At 43.0% G+C, this 23288-nt stretch overlaps 1 protein-coding gene and 2 long non-coding RNA genes across 5 annotated transcripts in view; 1 reads left to right on the top strand and 2 right to left on the bottom strand.

Moving 5' to 3' along the window:
* LOC138973750 (beta-galactosidase-1-like protein 2) overlaps positions 1 to 22112 on the top strand; it is a 58903-nt gene extending 36791 nt beyond the window's left edge. For all 3 annotated transcript variants that reach the window (XM_070346465.1, XM_070346466.1, XM_070346467.1), the window contains 11 exons: positions 105 to 242; positions 2449 to 2541; positions 3636 to 3686; positions 6999 to 7054; positions 7751 to 7900; positions 10151 to 10228; positions 11442 to 11541; positions 12851 to 12938; positions 13406 to 13520; positions 15518 to 15634; positions 16301 to 22112. In XM_070346465.1, coding sequence (XP_070202566.1) covers positions 105 to 242; positions 2449 to 2541; positions 3636 to 3686; positions 6999 to 7054; positions 7751 to 7900; positions 10151 to 10228; positions 11442 to 11541; positions 12851 to 12938; positions 13406 to 13520; positions 15518 to 15634; positions 16301 to 16369 — 1055 coding nt within the window. In that variant the 3' untranslated portion in view covers positions 16370 to 22112. The remainder of the gene's footprint in view (positions 1 to 104; positions 243 to 2448; positions 2542 to 3635; positions 3687 to 6998; positions 7055 to 7750; positions 7901 to 10150; positions 10229 to 11441; positions 11542 to 12850; positions 12939 to 13405; positions 13521 to 15517; positions 15635 to 16300) is intronic.
* On the bottom strand, positions 4047 to 5320 carry LOC138973760 (uncharacterized). Its single transcript, XR_011458145.1, has 2 exons — positions 4855 to 5320; positions 4047 to 4585 (listed from the first exon to the last, which is right to left on the bottom strand). It is a non-coding gene; the product is annotated as an uncharacterized lncRNA (long non-coding RNA).
* On the bottom strand, positions 21893 to 22998 carry LOC138973756 (uncharacterized). The gene is made up of 2 exons (XR_011458142.1): positions 22813 to 22998; positions 21893 to 22321 (listed from the first exon to the last, which is right to left on the bottom strand). It is a non-coding gene; the product is annotated as an uncharacterized lncRNA (long non-coding RNA).
* Positions 22999 to 23288: the final 290 nt, after the last annotated feature.

Below are 23288 nucleotides of genomic sequence, written 5' to 3'. Positions count from 1 at the left end.
GCACTCACAACACAAATGCACGCACACACATATGCACACATGCACACACTCACATGCACGCACACACACACTCTTCCTAACTTAATCCACGTGTTTGTACACAGTGTATGCCGAGAGGGTGGCGACTATACTGGACTCGGGAGCTTCCATCAATTTCTACATGTTCCATGGCGGCACTAACTTTGGCTTCATGGCGGGCGCCAACGAATTCAGCCACTACAAGGCCGACGTCACCAGCTATGGTTGGTTTTAATTTATCTCCCCCTAGGTGGAAACCATGTTTTATTCGAGAATTTGTTTCCAAATAACAATACAGTGGAACCCCCCTTTTAAGACCCTGACAATATGAACAAATCAGGTCTTAAAGGTCCAGTCTGCCTCAAATGGTTTATCAATCAATCAATATGAGGCTTATATCGCGCGTATTCCGTGGGTACAGTTCTAAGCGCAGGGATTTTTATTTTTTTTTTAATTTTTTTTCATTTTTATGCAATTTATATCGCGCACATATTCAAGGCGCAGGGATTTATTTATGCCGTGTGAGATGGAATTTTTTTACACAATACATCACGCATTCACATCGGCCAGCAGATCGCAGCCATTTCGGCGCATATCCTACTTTTCACGGCCTATTATTCCAAGTCACACGGGTATTTTGATGGACATTTTTATCCATGCCAAAACAATTTTGCCAGGAAAGACCCTTTTGTCAATCGTGGGATCTTTAACGTGCACACCCCAATGTAGTGTGCATGAAGGGACCTCGGTTTATCGTCTCATCCGAAAGACTAGCACTTGAACCCACCACCTAGGTTAGGAAAGGGGGGAGAAAATTGCTTACGCCCTGACCCAGGGTCGAACTCGCAACCTCTCGCTTCCGAGCGCAAGTTCGTTACCACTCGGCCACCCAGTTTACAGAATGATTTAAATCTTCTCACGAAAAAAAGCAATTCTAACCTTATGCAACACACTTACAATAGCATTTAATAGCTTTAATGACACAGTTCGTTTAAATAGCTATTTAGCTTGCGTAAACCACACACCAGATTTCGTGGTTTATTTTACCCCTGAACCATCGTGAACCCGTGTATCCACTTTCCTTTTTTTCACAACTTAGACGTCAGTACCTGCAATAGCACGTTATTGTAAGGACTGGGTGGCCGAGTGGTAACGCGCTCGGAAGTGAGAGGTTGCAAGTTCGACCCTGGGTCAGGGCGTTAGCAATTTTCTCCCCCCTTTCCTAACCCAGGTGGTGGGTTCAAGTGCTAGTCTTTTGGATGAGACGAAAAACCGAGGTCCCTTCGTGTACACTACATTGGGGTGTGCACGTTAAAGATCCCACGATTGACAAAATGGTCTTTCCTGGCAAAATTGTATAGGCATAGATAAAAATGTCCACCAAAATACCCGTGTGACTTGGAATAATAGGCCGCGAAAAGTAGGATATGCGCTGAAATGGCTGCGATCTGCTGGCCGATGTGAATGGGTGATGTATTGTGTAAAAAAAATTCCATCTCACACGGCATAAATAAATCCCTGCGCCTTGAATATGTGCGCGATATAAATTACATAAAAATAAAAATTAAAAAAAATAAAAATCCCTGCGCTTAGAACTGTACCCACGGAATACGCGCGATATAAGCCTCATATTGATTGATTGATTGATTGTGTACCCCTGCGAGTTCGGTTAGCTTCAAAGAAGCAAGCTCTATGCAGACCATTCGTCTGCTTGGGAAACACGACCTTGCGTGACCTGGCACCTGCTTGAATTTATTGATTACATTTTAAAAGTTAATTCTAGGGCCGAAACGAGGTGTCCGATTGTGGGTTAGACAATCCGTCTGGCCGCGCAAAAATAAATTCTTTGAAAAATGCTCGCTCTTTACGGAGGGCACCTAGGATGTTCTCAAGCGGTGAGTGTTTACATGAAAGGGTGTGTGTAAAAGCCTGACAGTGTCTGTGACCAGAAACTGAAGGTTTACGGGAGGCTGTGTGTGCCTTTAATAACTAGGGGGTCTTAAAATGGGGGTTAATTTATGTTAGCTTCAGTCGCTTCCTGTAACGTCCATCTAACGCCTGCATTCCAGCTTATTGATACACAGTTCCTACAATTCTGAGTGACCTGCTGCAGCACAGCTGGTCTCAGCTAACAAAAAACGTGGTCAACATAGGTGGGGTAGAAAGTAGTAATAGTTTTAACAAATTTACAAAGATCCTTCCCCCTTTATATTGATGTCTTAGTTAATCCATGATAAAAGATTACTTTGTCTTTCTTTCCTTATGGTGAAAGGCCATTATTTGTTAAAAAAAAAAAAAAACAGCAACAGAAAACCACAAAAACACCATCACTTTGTGATTTTGTCATTCAATACAGATTTAAATGTAAATTCTACTTTTGTTTTTCCTGTGTCAGTAACTCTTATAAAGTGTTATGTTTTCTTTGGACAGATTATGATGCTCCGTTGACAGAAGCTGGGGACATCACTGAAAAGTACATGAAGACAAGGGAGCTCATACTGGAGAAAATCTACAAACCTTTAGGTAGTTCTCTCCCTTGGACAAACCCTGTTCCCTCCTACTATCGGTTTCTTTGGCCCTTTCTGTCGTTTCTTTTTACATTTAGTCAAGTTTTGACTAAATGTTTTAACGTAGAGGGGGGAATCGAGACGAGGGTCGTGGTGTATGTGCGTGTGTGTGTCTGTCTGTCTGTGTGTGTGTGTGTGTGTGTGTGTGTGTGTGTGTAGAGCGATTCTACTACTTGACCGATCTTTATGAAATTTGACATGAGAGTTCCTGGGTATGAAATCCCCGAACGTTTTTTTCATTTTTTTGATAAATGTCTTTGATGACGTCATATCCGGCTTTTCGTGAACGTTGAGGCGGCACTGTCACGCCCTCATTTTTCAACCAAATTGGTTGAAATTTTGATCAAGTAATCTTCGACGAAGCCCGGACTTCGGTATTGCATTTCAGCTTGGTGGCTTAAAAATTAATTAATGACTTTGGTCATTAAAAATCGGAAAATTGTAAATAAAAATAAAAATGTATAAAACGATCCAAATTTACGTTCATCTTATTCTCCATCATTTTCTGATTCCAAAAACATATAAATATGTTATATTTGGATTAAAAACAAGCTCTGAAAATTAAATATATAAAAATTATTATCAAAATTAAATTGTCCAAATCAATTTAAAAACACTTTCATCTTATTCCTTGTCGGTTCCTGATTCCAAAAACATATAGATATGATATGTTTGGATTAAAAACACGCTCAGAAAGTTAAAACAAAGAGAGGTACAGAAGAGCGTGCTATCCTTCTTAGCGCAACTACTACCCCGCTCTTCTTGTCAATTTCACTGCCTTTGCCATGAGCGGTGGACTGACGATGCTACGAGTATACGGTCTTGCTGAAAAATGGCATTGCGTTCAGTTTCATTCTGTGAGTTCGACAGCTACTTGACTAAATGTTGTATTTTCGCCTTACGCGACTTGTTCTATCTTTCTTTCCATCTACCTTTTTTTTTTTCTTTCATGTATTTGTTTCTTTTCTTTAGTAATTGTAGTTTTCTTTTTCTCTCTTTCTTTTTTTATGTTGGTACAGAATAATTGTTGCTTTCAATTTTGGTTTGCAGGAATTCTGCAACTACCTGTGGTACCGGCGAATGTTCCAAGGGTGGAATATGGTAAGTTTGTGTGTGTGTGTGTGGATGGGTGGGTGGGTGTGTGTGGGTGTGTGTGTGAAGGGTAACATATAGTCTCTGTAACTGTAATTTGTATTTATAACTAGCATGTAAGATGTAAGTTCTGAGCAAACATTTTTGTGAAATATGACAAGGAAACATTATGTGACTAACCCTGGCTCTCACTGTAATATAGTCTAGGGGGTTATATTACTGGCAGACTGTGATCGCCGTTATTTTAGGTTCTTGTTGATCTGTTATGAGTCGGGTTAAACTTATATGTGTGTTTAGGTGTACGTGTAAAGGAAAGTGAGAATGATAGTAGAAAGGAGCTCTTTAAGGAGTAGTCAACAAAGACTGATGAAAGTTAAACGTATCAATTTAATGATGCCAACAGATGGATATGATGTGACTTAGTATTATTCTTTGCTTATCTTTCTCGGCCAAGTAGGCATGGGTCCGTACAAGAGTGTCTGTGCACTGCTCGAGCTTGGATGGTTTCAGCGTTCAAGTAAGGTGGAGCTAGTATCACACAGTTTGTACTGCTCGGCGAGGAATGCGCGCCTAAGTCTTTTTCCCCTCGAAGTCCGCAGGGATCTCCCTCTCATGAGATGCAAATGTGCTGTGACTTCTGAACTGCCTGGCCTGGGGCGGAGACGATCGGCTCTCTACACTCTGGAATGACTCGTGCACCCATGCGCTCTGGCGTCGGCGAGGAAGAGATGCTGAAGAATCAAGATGAAGGACTCCAGTTAGTTCCGGAGTACGTTTAGGTGATGAAGGAAGGAGGGGTTGGAGTTAGGGAGGAGCCTCGAGGATGGGGCTTGACTCCAGAAGAAAGATTGAACTTGTTCTTTAACGTTGAACTGGTTATTGAACGTTAGTTGAACTTGTTATTGAACCTGGACCAAAGAGAAACATATGTTAATATCAGCGGTCCTAACTTTCCCAAACAATAAACATACACATACAATTTCACACAGTCATCAGCCTTCAATTGACCAACGGATGATGATGATGAAGATGGCTGCCTAGATTTGCACCGGTCAAAACCTGCATCGAAATTACAAATTCTATTAGAATGTGACGAGGGATTCGTGCCGCTCGAAGACCTCCGGGTACATCGTTGTGTGATGCATCTGTTACTATAGATGTTAATAGGTAAACCTACCTCAAACAGGTTCGTGAGTTTACGGCCCCCCCACAAGAAAAGCGCCTGCCCTTTTGTTCTCAAATGTTACAAAAGACAGTTGGTACTTCTTCTTTCTTTGGATGAGCACTGACTTGTGAAGGTCCACTCACAATCTAGTTCCATTCATTCAGTCAAAACACAACACCATAGTACAATTTACTATTCTTTTATTTGACCAAAGTCACAAGAAATCTTCTTGTGTTTTAACCAACAACATACACAAGCATCGCTTTTCTTTGGCGATATTACAATATTTCACAATACGTGTATCGATGCGAGCAAAATCAAGAGGTGGAAAGTGTTACGCCTTCTTGTCATGACGTCGCCTTCTTGTCATGACGTCATATTTTATGACGAGATGGAAGCTGGTTATAGTCTCGGTCCTCTAGCTGATCCAGTCTCGGCAAAGTAGTCTCGTGTACTGTGCTGTATAATGTCCAAAAGCGTCACACATTAATTCAACTCGAAAGATGCTCACAAAAAAGCACCACTGTGTGTTAAACATATATTTCTTTGAGTTTGACGTGTTCTATACTGTTCAAAAAAAGAAACGCATAGCTTGTAATATTTGGTTAATTTAGTTATATGGCTACAAGGATATCCACCAAACTGCAGAAAATGTTTATGTGGTCGTCGACCTTTCGTCCATTGCCACAAGTGAGCTCTGCACGTGACGCATGCGTTATCAGTGGCTACAATGTCAAAATTGCTCATTTGGCATGACCACTCGTCATGCTTCAGTGTAATCTCGTGAAACTCGGGGAATATTGAGCTCTCACCATGTCTTCCAAAACCCATAAAAGCGGATTGTTCGCCACAAAGAAATCAGACGACAATTCAGCGACGAAAGATGGCCCGATTGAGCAGAGAAGACCGCCAAATTGCATTGGGTCGTTTACAAGCAGGCCAAAGTGAAAGTGCGATCGCCAGGCACTTCCACGTGTCCCAGAGCACCATCAGTAGACTGTGGGTCAGGTTTCAAGCCACTGGCTCCGTTGCTGACTTGCCACGAGCGGGAAGACCAAGGGCGACAACTGCTGCTCACGACCGCTTCATACGGCTCCGCCACCTCCGGAATCGTTTCCTGTCGGCCTCGTCTTCTGTCCAGGCTCTCCCCGGGCCACACCGATTATCGGACCAGACCGTGCGGAACCGCCTGCATGAAGCTGGTGTGAGAGCTCGCAGACCTCACAGAGGAGCTGTCCTCACCCGCCGCCATCGCCAGAACCGAGTGCAGTGGGGCAACCAGCACCTTCGCTGGACCGTCCGGAATCACTGGAGACATGTGTGGTTCAGCGACGAGTCCTACTTCCTGCTCCAGCGACATGATGGTCGGAGGAGGGTCTACCGGAGAGTAAACGAACGTTACGCGCCCAACTGTGTGGATGAGGCACCCGTTCATGGTGGTGGAGGCGTCATGGTGTGGGGGGCGATCAATACCGCTGGAAGGAGCACCCTGGTGCACGTCCAAGGGCGCATAACTGCCCAGCGATACGTGGAGGAAATTCTGCGCCCACACGCCCTTCCTCTTCTGGCTGACCAGGATGCCATATTCCAGCAGGACAACGCTCGCCCGCACACAGCACGACTCACCACCCAGTTCCTCACCGACCACCATGTCCAGGTGCTTCCCTGGCCATCCATGTCGCCAGACATGAACCCGATAGAACACCTCTGGGATGAATTGGACAGACGTGTGCGCAGGCGAGAAGAAGCGCCGGCAAATCACCGCGATCTATTGCAGGCACTTCTGGAGGAGTGGGACACCATCCCACAGCAAGATATCCGGCATCTGATCCAGTCCATGCCCAGAAGGTGCCGGGCAGTTGTTGCTGCTCAAGGCAGTCACACCCCCTACTGACTTGACAGCCTCGGCACCCAATCGTATTGATTGACTGATTGATTTGAAGATGCAAATGAACTGTGTGTGCATTCAACTGTGTCCATACCAAATTTCAAACAAATAATCTAAATATTGGATTTTCTGTTAATTTTTTCGAAAAATAAAACAAATTTGGCAAGTAGCAACTATGCGTTTCTTTTTTTGAACAGTATATAAGCCAAACTAGTTTGGGGTTGTTTCAAGTCATTCAGTTTCTGACTGTGTTTTAATCTTTTACCAGCGAAACTGAGGATGGCAGAAATGATGACATGGAAAGATCTGACTTCACATATTATGGTAAGTTCGGTAGGAAATGACACTGAAACGTGTACCGTTGTACCTGATTGTTCTCAATCAGAGCCCAGTAGCTCAGTGGGCAGAGCACTGGGCTTGTGATTCTCTGGTTATGGTTTTCGAATCTGGGCCAGCATGGACACGGGTTAACTTAACCTACAAACTCAGAGAGAGTATACATGTCCTAACCCTGTGTCACCACTGTAACGGACCTCAGTGACATTCTATCAAAATGCAGGTGGCTGATTACACCTGAACACACATACACCTTGGTAGCTAGGCTCTGTTGCTGCTAGCTTTCAACTGGGAGGAAGTGACCCAGATTTCCCAGTGATGGGACACTAAAGTAAAGAATTGAACAATAAAGCATTGAAAATTGAATGAAAATAAGAATGTACAACATTGGGCCACTTTCACACACTGCACGTCTGTCTGTCTGTTTCTCTTTTGTCTCTATGCACAAACACACATACACACAAACACACATGCACGCATGCACACAAACACACACATACACACAAACACACATACACACACAAACAACCACACAATAACAAACAACACACACAAACTCACACACACAAACTCGCACACATTTAAGTCAATCGTTGACAATTCTTTTTAGACCTTCATGCAAATTCATTCATAATCCTACACCTGCTTGTGAACTAATCCTGACAAAACCTTTGTCCTCACCAGAAAACGGGCCACTCGGAACGCCCCATGCCCATGGAGATGTACAAGTTTGACAGCGGGCTGGGACAGTCATACGGATACATCATCTACCGCAAGCAGATTGGCTCTGGCAACTGGCTGGAACTTCCCGGCAAAGTGCGCGACCGTGCTCAGGTGAGAGAGATGGACAGAGATAGAGAGAGTGAGAGAGAGAGAGAGGGGCAGAGAGAGAGACAGAGACAGAGAGAGACAAAGAGAGAGATAGATAGAGATTACAACATGGCTTGCTGTGTCATACCAGATTTACACGAGTTGCTTTTTGAAATATTGAACTGTGAGCGAAATATTAATGTTTCAATATTTTTCAATTGAAAGGATTTAGTATTTGAAAAAGCAACGAGTGTAAGTCTAGTGCAACACAGCAAGCCATGTAGTATTCCGTTTATCCCACAAACTGTACTTACATGCCTTCAGCTCAAAACACCCCGGAGTTGACGCGTACTAATTAAAGACGCCTCAAATGAAACATCGATCTATTACAATGCCTCGTGCAATCTTTGACGTCAAAGCAAAGTAACGTCACTCTGAAAAGTATTCCGTGACGTGTTTGATCTAAAAATTCTTTCAGTTGAAACATCAAGGGCAAAAGTGTTTTCGTAATGATGTTTGTCTCGGGCACTCTGGCTTCATTGGCAGTGGAAAAACCGGGGTTAGATAAGCAGAGTCGTGGAACAGAACATCTGAGATAGGAAGGTCTCAAAAAGGAAAAGTCTTACATTGGTTTGTTTGTTTGTTTGTTTGTTTGTTTGCTTAACGCCCAGCCGACCACGAAGGGCCATATCAGGGCGGTGCTGCTTTGACATATAACGTGCGCCACACACAAGACAGAAGTCGCAGCACAGGCTTCATGTCTCACCCAGTCACATTATTCTGACACCGAACCAACCAGTCCTAGCACTAACCCCATAATGCCAGACGCCAGGCGGAGCAGCCACTAGATTGCCAATTTTAAAGTCTTAGGTATGACCCGGTCGGGGTTCGAACCCACGACCTCCCGATCACGGGGCGGACGCCTTACCACTAGGGCAACCGTGCCGGTTCTTACATTGGTGGAATCGAAAAACAAGAAAGGTATGTTTGTGGAACGTTTAATAATGTAAAAACAAAACGTTAACGTCACTGATCTTCAATCCAATGTCACGAACTGAAACCTCTGCTGAACAATCCTTCTCATTGCGGTCAATGCGCATGTGCCAATCTTGGACTTAAAAAATGCGACCCTTTGACCGAACGAACCATGGGTTAGGGTTAGGTTTAGGGTTAGGGTTAGGTTGTTCACCACCTGATTAATCTCCCCATGTTAGCGCATGCGCATTGATCGCAATGAGAAGGATTGTTCAGGCAGAGTTTTCGTTTCGTGACACCGGCGGTCTTTTATGTGGACAGACAGACGAACACTTATAATACAGAAAAATAACTTATCTGACAAATTGTGCAGAAGCTCGTTTGGAAGACACAAGAGATCTAACCCCAAAAAGTCTAATCTAACAAAAAAAAAAATAGGTGTGGTTACGGTAACAGCCAAAAAAAATAGGGTAGGTAGGTAGGCAATCACTTTTTTTTTTTTTAACTTTTTTTTCTAATGTGTACAAATTAAACCTACCGTACTTTCCGGGTGACAAGGCGCTTTGTTATCTAAGACGCACCCCCTTCTTTTAAAAAAAAAATTGTAATCCAGTCACCCATTGGAGGCAGGGGGCCAATAGGGCCACCAAAATGACCCAGTTTTTGCCATGAGAGGTGGTTCCCCTGTCATATCTGAGAGAGGAAACACTTCCTGCATCGGGGTCAGTGACCGGTCAGTGACCGAGTTTAACAGAGTGGAAATCTGTGTGTGCGGCCAGATCAAAGGCAGGGCAGTACCTAGTAGCTGAAACATGCATTATCACAAGTTGTTTGACTGGTACTCAAGCGGTCTCTTTGATTTTTTTCGTATTTCATACACGGATTAGGCGCTTCGTTATACAAGACGCAGGGGTCGAACTCGAGGAAAAAAGTTGCGCCTTATGACCCGGAAAGTACGGTACTTGACAGGGAAATAAGTGTGCCACACGGGCGCTTTCGCTTTCATTGCGTTTTTTGCACTCGGTTTTTTTGTTTTTTTGTTTTTTTGTTGACAAATGTAATAAAAAGTTATAGGATCGGCCCCTAAAAATAGGGTAGGTCGGGTTACCGTAACCACACCTAATTTTTTTTTAGGCCTAACAAAAAATTAAAAAAGTCGAAATTTGGCAGTCTTTTTGTTTTTAGATTTCTGACATTGATGGGTCTTAATTGTATTGTTCCATTCTACATCTGGCATGTGTGATGATGGGCTGATATGTAATGATACGTCTTTGCAATAACTGTGGAATTGAACTCCAGGTGCTACTGAACACGTGGAGCGTGACCACGTTTGATTCCGACTCCAAGAAGCTGGAGGTCCAGATGCACGCTTCACAGGTTGGTGATGTTTTTGTTTTGTTGGTTAAGTTTTATTTGCTGTACACTTTTTTTATGCTGAGGACAGAAGTTGTCTTTGTTTTTTTTGAAAACACTGTGACACATGCGTAATGCACATACACATGCACACAGGTTCAGGAAGACTGATCTGATTCACACGCACGCATGCACACACAGACACAGAACCCCTATGACCCAAGCATCTTCATCTCCTTCTCTCCTGCATTCGTTAAGTCAGATGTTTGTTTCATAAACAGGCCTGGGAATGATACACCTTTCGTCGTAAATACGACAAAGTCCTTTTCTAATTGTGTAAGAAAAGAGCCTTCATGTGCCCTTAAAAATGCTTAAAACGCAAAATGTTCCCGTCGATACGCCCAAACTATTTTTACTCATTCCCAGGCCTGATAATGGATAAGATGGTACAAAAAACACAAAAAAAGGGGTGGGGGGCGGGGGGGGGGGGGGGGGGGGTTGGAGTAATTGGTACATTGGTACATTGGTGGGTCTTGGGGGCAGGGTAGCTCAGGTGGAGGAGCATTGACCTTGTGATCCTAGGGTCAGGGGATTGAATCGCAGCCAGGATTGTCTAACGCCAAGGGGAAAAACAACATACCGAGAAATCGTCACAGTTCTCTGAGCGATGTCGTAAGCAATCTGTTGCCTGTAGATGAGAACCCAAAGCTCACTGTCTTTCAAGCCTTCATACATAGGTTTGGTGCTTTGTTTTTGACGATTGACTTTGAAAGGTGGAGACGTTGAAATGTAGAAAGTGAAGGTGAATGTGTTGTAGCCCAACAACCTGCTGGAGATCGTTGTGGAAATGTGGAAAGTGAAGGTGAATGTGTTGTAGCCCAACAACCTGCTGGAGATCGTTGTGGACATGTAGAAAGTGAAGATGAATGTGTTGTAGCCCAACAACCTGCTGGAGATCGTTGTGGAAATGTACAAAGTGAAGGTGAATGTGTTGTAGCCCAACAACCTGCTGGAGATCGTTGTGGAAATGTAGAAAGTGAAGGTGAATGTGTTGTAGCCCAACAACCTGCTGGAGATCGTTGTAGAAATGTAGAAAGTGAAGGTGAATGTGTTGTAGCCCAACAACCTGCTAGAGATCGTTGTGGAAATGTAGAAAGTGAAGGTGAATGTGTTGTAGCCCAACAACCTGCTGGTGATCGTTGTGGAAATGTAGAAAGTGAAGGTGAATGTGTTGTAGCCCAACAACCTGCTGGAGATCGTTGTGGAGAATCTGGGACGAGTCAACTTCATCAACCACAAGGCCCCCGACCCTGACATCCTCAACAAGCAGAGAAAGGGTCAGTTTGTTTGTTCGTTCATGGGCTGAAACTCATGCTGCTGTGTATGTTCGTGTTTTTATAACCCAGCCAACTCTGACATGGATTACAGGATTTGTCATTGCGCACTTGATCTTGTGCTTGTGTGTACACACGAAGGGGTATAAGTCACAAGCAGTTGACCTGGGAGATCGGAAAAATCTCCACCCCACCAGGCAGCCGCGGCTGGGATTTGAACACATGACCTTCCAATTAGGAGGAAGTGAAAGGCTTCAGAAGGGGGGGGGGGGGGGGAGGGGGGGTGGTGATGTTCAGTGAAGGAGTTGTACATGTACATGTATGTGAAATAAGGGCTTGTGCTCAGCTAAGGGGTATAACTTTGTGTGTTTACGTGTGTGTGTTTGTGTATGTGTATGCCTGTTTGTGTATGTCTGTGCGTTTGTAGACGTGTGTGTGTGCATATGTGCATACCTGTGTGTGTGTGTGTGTGTGTTTAGAAAATTGGATTGGATTGGATTGGATTGGATAAGATTTACAGTCCAGTGAGGTTACCCTCATGGAAATTCGGGCTGCTTTCTCCCCGGGGAAAGCGAGCTGCCATACAGTATACGGCGCTACCCATTTTTTTTCCTGCATGCGTGTATTCATGTTTCCAAGCCCTGAGACTTAATGCCGTGTGAGATGGAATATTTTTTTTACACTTTATTCCAAGTCACACGGGTATTTGATGGGCATTTTTATCTATGCCTATACAATTTTGCCAGGAAAGACCCTTTTGTCAATCGTGGGATCTTTAACGTGCACACCCCAATGTAGTGTACACGAAGGGACCTCGGTTTTTCGTCTCATCCGAAAGACTAGCACTTGAACCCACCACCTAGGTTAGGAAAGGGGGGAGAAAATTGCGGCCTGACCCAGGCCTGAACACGCAACCTCTCGCTTCCGAGCGCAAGTGCGTTACCACTCGGCCACCCAGTCCCATTTGGTTTTATGGTCACTTTTGTAAAGAGGGATCAGTTTATTATCAGTTTCATAGGTCAGGGTCATACCAAGGGTATTGTTTGTTTGCATATATGTGTGTGTTTGTGTGTGTGTGTGTGTGTGTGTGTGTGTGTGTGTGTGTGTGTGTGTGTGTGTGTGTGTGTGTGTGTGTGCGTGCATGCATGCATGTCTGTGTGCAAGTGTGTGTGTACTGTCATGTGGGTTTATGTGCTGTTGTGGGGAATCGTGAATGTGGCTGGACCTTACTTTGAACTGAACTAGTACTTTGCAGGGTTTGTTTATTTGATTGTTTATTTGTTTCTAACACCCATTGTTGGACTGTGTGCAGGTCTGGACGGTGATGTGAAGATTGACGGAAAGTTTGTGACAGACTGGAACGCCCTTGCTCTCGACTTTGACCAGGAATTCCTCTACAAGTATGTCTCTGTCTCCCCTCTTGCTAACCTGAAGGATTACTTCCTTCCCCCCAAAAGTACACACACACACACGCACGAACAGACACGCACGCAAGCACAGACACCTTGCACGCATGCACAGACACACACACACACACATATAAACACACATGCACAGATGCACACACGCGGACACACATGCATGCAAGCATCCACGCGTGCACACACACACACAAACACACACAAGCACACAAGTACACACACATGCACACACACACACACACACAGACACATACACACACAGACATACACACACACACACACACACACTCACACGCGCGAGCTAGATACATGGGTCATCAAAAAATTAATTGACCGAGCAGTACTAGTAGTTCCGTCAAACAGTGAGTACCTGGTATTCAAACGAATGAATCAGTCAGTCAAATAAAAAAAAACATTGCTCTCTGTCACTTCTCCTTCTTTTTCAGAATTTCGAGGGCTAGCGAGTGGAAATCGTTCATCCCACAGAAAAACTCTCCAACGCTGTATCGCGCTCAGATGGTGATAGCCGGGACACCTGCTGACACCTTTCTCAACATGAAGGTAAACTCAGCTCACCTTGTTGTTTGAGAGTACGCTCAGGTGTGTACCAGCCTATTAAGACCACTCCCAGAAAATCAGGTCGTAAAAAGGAGGGATTCATATAATGGGCTGTAAATTTACACAGGTTATGAACAGACAATCTTAACAAGCAAGGTTATTCTTCTTCTTCTTCTGCGTTCGTGGGCTGAAACTCCCACGTACACATGTTTTTTGCACGAGTGGAATTTTACGTGTATGACCGTTTTTTACCCCGCCATTTAGGCAGCCATACGCCGTTTTTGGAGGAAGCATGCTGGGTATTTTCGTGTTTCTATAACCCACCGAACTCTGACATGGATTACAGGATCTTTTTCGTGCGCACTTGGTCTTGTGCTTGCGTGTACACACGGGGGTGTTCGGACACCGAGGAGAGTCTGCACACAAAGTTGACTCTGAGAAATAAATCTCTCGCCGAACGTGGGGACGAACTCACGCTGACAGCGGCCAACTGGATACAAATCCAGCGCGCTACCGACTGAGCTATATCCCAGCCCCACAAGGGCCAAGGTTATAAAATGTGGGAAGTCTTAAATCGCAGGGTGTGTGTGTGTGTGTGTGGGGGGGGGGTGTGTGTGTGTGTGGGGGGGTGTGTGTGTGTGGGGGGGTGTGTGTGTGTGGGGGGGGTTTAAAAGGTAGGTTCCACTGTACCCATTGTGTGGATTTTTCTCATGTTAAGCTTAAAAGTGGGGATTGCACCTTTCACAACGAAGCGCCTTCTAGTCTAGAAAGTACAGTGGTCGAGCAGAGCTGTGAGAATAGAATAGAAAGTCTGTACATGTTATGTGAATCAAAGCGCACACTCTCACAACACAAGTTATGCCCCTTGATTTCTCTGTCACTCTACATTGTGTTCATGTTCATTGTCATTACTTTATTATCTAGTTGATGGGAAATTCCGGTTGCTTTCTACTAGGGTTAAGTTGGTAACAAGAAGAGTTGGGCTTCCCGGTGTGTAGTAAAGCCTCAAATTAATTGCTCAAAGATTTGGCACTGATCTTTTGGAAAAAAGACTTGGCAAAATCTTCACGAAGTCAACTTGGGTCTCAATCAAGGACAGCCTTAACCCCTTGACTGCCTTATGATGGGTATACTCATCATGCGCTTGTGCAGCCGCAGCGCCTTAGGACGGGTTTACCCGTCTTCTCCGTTCAGGAATTTTCCAGAAATGCTACGTCACTGCTGACACACAAATAGCAGCCAATGGCTTGGAAGGATACCTCATTCTCATGAATAAACATAAATGGTGACGCGGTTTTGCGTCTGAAGGCTATTTTCGGCCTTGGTGACAGGGTAGGGGAGAAAAATCTTGACTCGTCAAAATGGCTAACGGTGACAGTCGACCGGGCCCTAGTAGGGAAAAACAAAGCCGGACTGACGCTACAGGCGGTGCAAATGATTATGGATACTGACAGGGGAAGGGGGAGAACTTCTTTCGGACGATTCGTTGGAAACAGGTAGATGACAGTGATTATAATCCTTTCTTGGAGCAAGCAAAACAGCCACCTGTGTTTGATCCACAGGCACCGGAAGATGCGCCGGACTGATTTTTCAAAAGTTCATATTTAAACATCATTATAAGCCAAACTAATTATTATTTCCATGATTAGACACTAAAAACAGATTCTTGGTTCAATTTCCCTGAAAAATAACACAGGTTTTACTTACCTACCTACTGCCACTTTGGAGCTAGAATTTTTTGTGAATTATTACACCCCAAACTCCAATATTCCCTGGCAGTCAGGAATGCACATACGCAAGTTTTGATTGGCAGCGAAAGGGTTAACCAGGATTTTGTACGTGCCACGGCCGTGTCACGGGAGTGGGACATGGAACCTGTCTTCTTCTGTGTTTCTGAAACTGTTTTCTGAGTGCAGAGAAAGTTGACCCATGTGCGTCCCTGGCTGTGAACATTGTGTTAAAAGTCATATTAATGGTGCAAGATATTGTGACATTTGCAGGACTGGAAGAAGGGCATCGTGATTGTGAACGGGATGAACCTGGGGCGGTACTGGGAGATCGGTCCACAGCGCACGCTCTACATTCCGGCTCCTTTCCTGAAAAGTGGAATGAATGAGGTGACTCTATCCCTGATCCTTTCTCTTTCTCTGTCTCTCTGTCTCTCTTTGTGTTTTTCTCTATCTGTCTGTCTGTCTCTGTCACTTGGTCTCTGTCTTCTCTGTCTCTCTCTCTCTTTCTCTCTCTCTCTCCCTCTCTCTCTCTCTGTCTCTCTCTATCTCTTTCTCTCTCTCTCTCTCTCTCTCTCTCTCTCTCTCTCTCTCTCTCTCTCTCTCTCTCTCTCTCTCTCTCTCTCTCTCTCTCTCTCTCTCTCTCTCTCTAATAATCCCTCTCTGTTTTTCTCTTTGCATACAGTGTGCATAAGTGTCTTCTGTGGACTGCTGTTTGCTGAGTCAGAGTGTGAAAGATTGAATTATCTCCCTTGGTTCACACAACACTAATGCTGCTGTGTTCGAGATGTTTTGTTTAGTTTTTTTCCCAATTTCATTTGCAATATTTTCCACTTTTAGTTCCCTCTGACAGGCGTGTACGACCCATACACTGTAAAGAGGCGGTAAAGATTGTATCCCCATACGGATGGCGTGGGTCATGTACGACCCATACTTTTTACGTTGAATCCTTCTTTGGAAAGTATGGGTCGAACACAACCCACATTATCCGGGCAGCTGTGTATAGAAAAGTGTGATCCGGTGAAGGTTAATACTGTTGTTTGTCTCTGGTTTCAGTTCTTGATCTTTGAGGAGCACGCGTCTGGGGAGTACCTGTACTTTCAAAAGGAGCCACAGCTTGGATGAGTGTGTAATGCCTCACCTTCATTTTTGGTGTCAGTTTTACACGAGGAACAGTTCTTCTTCTGCGTCTTGGTTCATGGACTGGAACTCCCACATTTACTCATGTTTTTGCACGAGTAGATTTTTACGTGTATGGCCGTTTTTACCCCGCCATTCAGGCAGCCATACGCCGCTTTCGGGGTAACAGTGTTTCTCAGAAGGATGGGTGGTTGTTGACACACTCTCTGATCATTATTCTTGTGAACATCTACAACACTGGAACCTTGTAGTGGGACATGGACACCCATCAATATGAACATTAACAACAAATACAGAAATTAACAAAAGATACACAAATTAAAAAAAGGATATGAACATTCACAAAGAATACAACAAATTAGCCCTCAAAAATATTTTAAAAAATAAACAAAAATTACAACAAAATAAGAAATACATCAAAGAAAAAAAAGTAAAAAAAGTAACACACACACACACACACACACACACAGACAGACAGACACACAATTAAACAAAATATGTTAACACACACAAAAAACTAAACAAATTAACACAAATATGAAAATTTACAAAAATTCAAAATATGAGTTAATATTTTAACGGCATTTTTACTGAACTGTTCAAACACCACTGCACGCAGCTTAGCAGACAGCTGTGCAGTCAGTTTTCTGTACTTGGAGATGGAGAAAAAAAGAGCCTCAAACAGAGTGAACAGTTGGAAATGATGTGAGTGTCAGGGTTTCCGCCTTGTCACCAATACGTACTGCATTATGTTTAAAAGTGCAGTCCGCTGAAAGTGCTGTACAATCAAGGTGAAAGAGAAAGAGGTTATGACAAAATTAGCAGTGCGTTTACTCACACATGCACATGTACGCACAGACAGGCACGCATGCACACACACACACGCAAACCCCCCACAAACACGAACACATGCATACACACACATGTCAGCCTATATCATTCAGTAGATGTGCACGCACAATCTCTGTGCTGATGCCTGCAGAGTATTGTGAAAGAATCTGATGACGATGTGGATAGACTGCAGTATAACAGAACAAGCGTTTTGTGATCGTCTTGTTGTGCTAAGTTGTGGAAAGACTGCAGCATAACAGAACAAGCGTTTTGTGTTCATCTTTTTCTGCAAGGTTGTGACGTGGATAGACTGCAGCATGACAGAACAAACCGGCACGGTTGGCCTTGTGGATTGGATTGGATTGGATAAGATTTACAGTCCAGTGGTAAGGCGTCCGCCCCGTGATCGGGAGGTCGTGGGTTCGAACCCCGGCCGGGTCATACCTAAGACTTTAAAATTGGCAATCTAGTGGCTGCTCCGCCTGGCATCTGGCATGGGGTTAGTGCTAGGACTGGTTGGTCCGGTGTCAGAATAATGTGACTGGGTGAGACATGAAGCCTGTGCTGTGACTTCTGTCTTGTGTGTGGCGCACGTTATATGTCAAAGCAGCACCGCCCTGATATGGCCCTTCGTGGTCGGCTGGGCGTTAAGCAAACAAACAAACAAATGACAGAACGAGCGTTTTGTGTTCATCTTTTTCTGCAAGGTTACTGATACAGTGCGTTTATCAGGTCTCGGTCTTAGGTCACTGACGCATACTTTTTTCATCTGACGCATTGTTCTGACCCCTGGCTGGTCGACCGTCCGGTAGATTTGACCTGGTGGAGGTCTTCTGACAGAACAATGTTTATGTAGCCACCACATTTGGACCTTTGCTTATTTTCAATCCAGGTTAAACTGACATATTGCTGTTTAAGTTCGGGAACAAAACTGCTGATAAATGTTGTTGATGGTTGTTTGAAACAGGTTGTGCTTCTTTTATGCATGTCATTTGTTTCCTCGCTTTTTCCTGGCAGCATTGTGAAAAGGCTATGACACACAATTATACCTAATCCATTACTCCTTCCTTCCTGAAGAAAAGTGCTGAAAGTATGGTGGAAAGGAAAGTTCTGATTGTGGTACAAGCAGGAAACGTGAGGATTTATTCAGTGTTCACCATATTTCATCACCAAGGCTGCTTATTATTGGATCGTTCTGACTTATGCAGTTATCCGGTGGGTTTTTTTCTGTGCTAGTTTATTTGAACAAAGAAATCTGCACCGAAAGTTTGTTCCTTTGACTGATTGATTTCATGAAGTTTTTGTTGGCTTGGAACCGATTGGTCTATACTTCTGGTTTGTTTGTTCATTGTGGGTTATGATTTCTTTGTTAAACTGTGCATTTTATTAAACAAAAATTTTAATTTATTACAGTACAATGTTTAATTAATTACTTGTTTATGGGTTTTTTTGGTGTTATTTTGGGGGGTGGATTATGTTTGAGTTTTTTCATATAGTCAATGTTTGTAAAGATTTTAGTCAAGCAGTATGTAAGAAATGTTAAGTCCTTTGTACTGGAAACTTGCATTCTCCCAGTAAGGTCATATATTATATAAGGTCATGTACTACGTTGCAAGCCCCTGGAGCAATTTTTAGATTAGTGCTTTTGTGAACAAGAAACAATTAACAAGTGGCTCTATCCCATCTCCCCCCTTTCCCCGTCGCGATATAACCTTGAACGGTTGAAAACGACGTTAAACAACAAATAAAGGAAAGGAAAGAAAGAAAGTTTGGGTTTTTTCCTTTAAAACTACAGCAACAATCCATGCAGTGAGTGATTTTAACAACAATCAAGGCTTTGGTACTGGACTGTCAGACCTGTTTACCCTTACTGTTTTGGAGTAATTTATTACTATTTTTTAGGATTTTGGGGGGAAAATGCTCCATTTGAGTTCAGATTACGATTTTTAAATGTGCTTCAACTAAGGTTTGTGTTACTAATGTTGTTGTTTGTAACCACTGGGTTACTATTTTGGTCATCAGATTACTATTGTTTTACTTGACCATTACTCTTGTCAAGTTTTGGGGGTAAACAGGTCTGGACTGTACCAATGTAATATTTTAGTTGTATTCTTGATTTGTGTGTGTGTGTGTATGTGTTAATGTTGTTGTTTGGTTATAATATTATTTCTCAACTTAATCTGAAAGGTTTTGCCGCAAGTTATGTGGCTTGTTAAGTGGTGAAGCATTGGTGTGTTATACATAGAATTACAGTGGTCGCCGCTTAATAAAGCCACTTCTGGACCGACGAAAAATTGCTTTAATAAGCGGCGGATTTATTAACGGGTGGTCCAGGAATACGTCATTTTCAAAAGAAAAAAATCTTCTCTTTTGTTTACGTCACTCAGTCACTTTCTTTCGTCATTTACACTTGTTTGAATCTAAACAAAACTTCACGAAGGATGTGGAACTTTTGTTTTAATTATGTACATGTACGTGTACTTTGATCACTTCGGTACATCAATAATTTCACTGTCACCGTCTTGAATCATTACTCGGCAGAGAAGAACGATTTTATGAGTGTTTGTTTGTTGGTCGTCTTCCACATCAGAACAAAATAATGTGAGTTTTAGTCACAAACTACGTGATTTCTCTGAGAAAACTGGCTTTAATAAGCGGCGGGTTGGTTTTATTAACCGGTTTTTTCTAATACATAAGATATAGTGAAAAATCCGGACCGTCTCAAATCGGCTTTTATAAGCGGCTGGCTCTATTAACCGCGGTTTTATTAAGCGGCGTCCACTGTACATATATATGTTAGGTGTTTGATAGTATGTTGTTCAGTTTGACAGTTTTAGCCCCAACCTGGCATTTTAATAAGAAACAAAAACATAGGCAACAGATTTAACCAGATTACATGTACGTATCAAGGTGGTTTTTTTTTTTTACTGTTCTTACTTCCCCTTCTTACTTTTTCCCCCACTGATTTTGTTTCACTTGCCATTTACTTTTAATCTGTTTTGAGACGGGCGCAATGGCGTGGTGGAAAGACGTCGGCCTCCTAATCGGGAGGTCTTGAGTTCGAATCCCGGTTGCTGGCGCCTGGTGGGTTAAGAGTGGAGATTTGTCCGATCTCCCAGGTCAACTTATGTGCAGACCTGCTAGTGACTTAACCCCCTTCGTGTGTACACGCAAGCACAAGACCAAGTGCACACGAAAAAGATCCTGTAATCCATGTCAGAGTTCGGTGGGTTATAGAAACACGAAAATACCCCCGCATGCCTCCCCCGAAAGCGGCGTATGACTGCCTGAATGGCGGGGTAAAAACAGCCATACACGTAAAAATCCACTCGTGCTAAAAACATGAGTGAACGTGGGAGTCTAGGCCCATGAACGAAGAAGAAGTAGAGGAAGAAGAAGAAGATCTGTTTTGATTTAGATTGTGAAAGAGGCCAAAATCATGGATGACAATCCAGTTATGTACAACATGTATTCTATGTTATCTTCCTTCTTGACAAAAGGTCTTGCCTGTATATTATGATATGACGCTAATAGGGTGCTAAGTGACCACGATGGCATTGTGGGATTGTGTTTTAGTTTTACCAGCAGTGAGGCTTTGTGATAACCTGAGTTTTATGCTTCATGCCTAACAGTAACATATATATTACCCCCGCGGGTTAGGGGGAAGAATTTACCCGATGCTCCCCAGCATGTCGTAAGAGGCGACTAACGGATTCTGTTTCTCCTTTTACCCTTGTTAAGTGTTTCTTGTGTAGATTATAGTCCATTTTTGTAAAGATTTTAGTCAAGCAGTATGTATGAAATGTTAAGTCCTTTGTACTGGAAACTTGCATTCTCCCAGTAAGATTATATATTGTACTACGTTGCAAGCCCCTGGAGCAAATTTTTGATTAGTGCTTTTGTGAACAAGAAACAATTGACAAGTGGCTCTATCCCATCTTGCCCCTTTCCCCGTCGCGATATAACCCTTCGTGGTTGAAAACGACGTTAAACACCAAATAAAGAAAGAAAGAAAGAACATATATATTAATGGCAGATGTAACTGCCACCTAACAGTTGGTTATACGGTGGATATAAATGGTGCTGTTTGGGTAAGTGAACGGGCATTGATGTGCATGTATAACATTGTTATATTGTGTTGTTGGTAACACACGTTTTGCAGGTGTAGTATTGTAGCTGCTCGGATGTACATTATACAGTCATCTTTATCCTACATACGTGAGAGAGATAGTCGTGAGATAATAATCGTTCAAATCACACGTGTGTATATCATGTAAATGAGGTCATGTCAAGCAAGTCTAGCAGGGACCTGTTTTTTCCACTGCTCATGATGCCAAAGTCACTGAGACAAACGTCATTATAGAAAAAAAATTGCGCTCGCTAATTACCCTTGATGAATTTTTAGAACAAACATGTCACGCCACACTTTCAGAGTGACGTTTCTTTACTTTGACATAATAGATTGCAGGAGGATTTAGAACAGAGATCGAAGTTCCAAAACAAGCGTCTTAAATTTAGCTGCCTCAACTGCAGGACATTTTCAGTCAAATACACATAAGTACAGTATGTAGGATAAACAGAATACTACATGTTCAGTATTTAAAAAAACAACTGGTGTAAATCTGGTAGGACACAGCAAGCCATGTAGTATTCTCTATTCAACACACTGTAAACAGACCCCCCGCAGGTTAGGGGGAAGAATTTACCCGATGCTCCCCAGCATGTCGTAAGAGGCGACTAACGGATTCTGTTTCTCCTTTTACCCTTGTTAAGTGTTTCTTGTATAGAATATAGTCAATTTTTGTAAAGATTTTAGTCAAGCAGTATGTAAGAAATGTTAAGTCCTTTGTACTGGAAACTTGCATTCTCCCAGTAAGGTAATATATTGTACTACGTTGCAAGCCCCTGGAGCAAATTTTTGATTAGTGCTTTTGTGAACAAGAAACATTGACAAGTGGCTCTATCCCCTCTCCCCCCTTTCCCCGTCGCGATATAACCTTCGTGGTTGAAAACGACGTTAAACACCAAATAAAGAAAGAAGAAACTGTAAACAGTTGTGGATGAGACAGAAAGACAAAATGTATGGACTGTTTAGAACTGCTGTCCCTGTTGTGGAATCCCGCAGTGGGGCACTGCGGTTATGAAATTAAAGGCCCCTCCTGTTTTTGGAACCGCAGGAGCTTTCTAGTTTGCTGTTAGGTAGATTTTTGGTTCCTCTTTCCTGTCATGCTCTCTTTTTCTTCATGAATTCTTTTCTTTTTTCTGCCTTCTTGCTCATTCACCTGTATTTTTTCCAAAAATCTCTTCTCTTGCCGCTTGTCTCGCGATTCATGTATAGTTTAATCTGTTAGTGTTCTGATGTAAGTCCAGCAGTAGATAGGTTAAGCCTATTTTAACATACTGGAAACTGGTAATCTTCCAGTAGGTATTAATTTAGTTTTACTAAAGCCTGCTGGGACACAAGTAATGGGTTAGTGCATTTGTAAACAGGAATCGCTTGACAAGTGGCCCCCTTCATCCCCCCCTTCCTCGTCCTGATATGGCTCTGAGTAGTCGGCTGGACGTTAAGCAACAAATAAACAAACAAACAAACAAACCTGTTGTGGAATAATGACTGTATACAATGTATATATGTCTATATATCTATGCATTACTGGGAGGTACAAAAGGGTTTACACTTACTTGGAACCATGTGTAATCATGCGTTGGGTTGTTTAGAAAATTTGGTTTTATGGTCACTTTTATAAAGAGGGGTCAGTTTATCATCGGTTTCATTGGTCAGGGTCATACCAAGAGTATTGTTTGTTTGCATATATATGTGTATGTCTGGGTGTTTGTGTGTGTGTGTGGGTGTGTGTGTTTGTGTGTGTGTGTGTGTGTGTGGGTGTGTGTGTATGTCTGGGTGTGTGTGTGTGTGTGTGTGCATTTGTGCGCAGGTAAATACAAATTTGATTCACATTTGATTGATCTCCTTGAAAGTTGTGCATGTGTGTGTCTCTGTAAGTTGTTATGTGTGTTTATGTGTGTGTCTCTGTAAGTCTGTATGCATGTGTATTGTGTGTCTGTAAGTCTG

This window comes from Littorina saxatilis, linkage group LG8, assembly GCF_037325665.1.
Source record: "Littorina saxatilis isolate snail1 linkage group LG8, US_GU_Lsax_2.0, whole genome shotgun sequence".
In the NCBI taxonomy this organism is placed as follows: Eukaryota; Metazoa; Mollusca; class Gastropoda; order Littorinimorpha; family Littorinidae; genus Littorina; species Littorina saxatilis.
The sequence above is the reverse complement of the archived record's forward strand: the minus strand, read 5'-3'. Positions and strand labels throughout refer to the sequence as shown.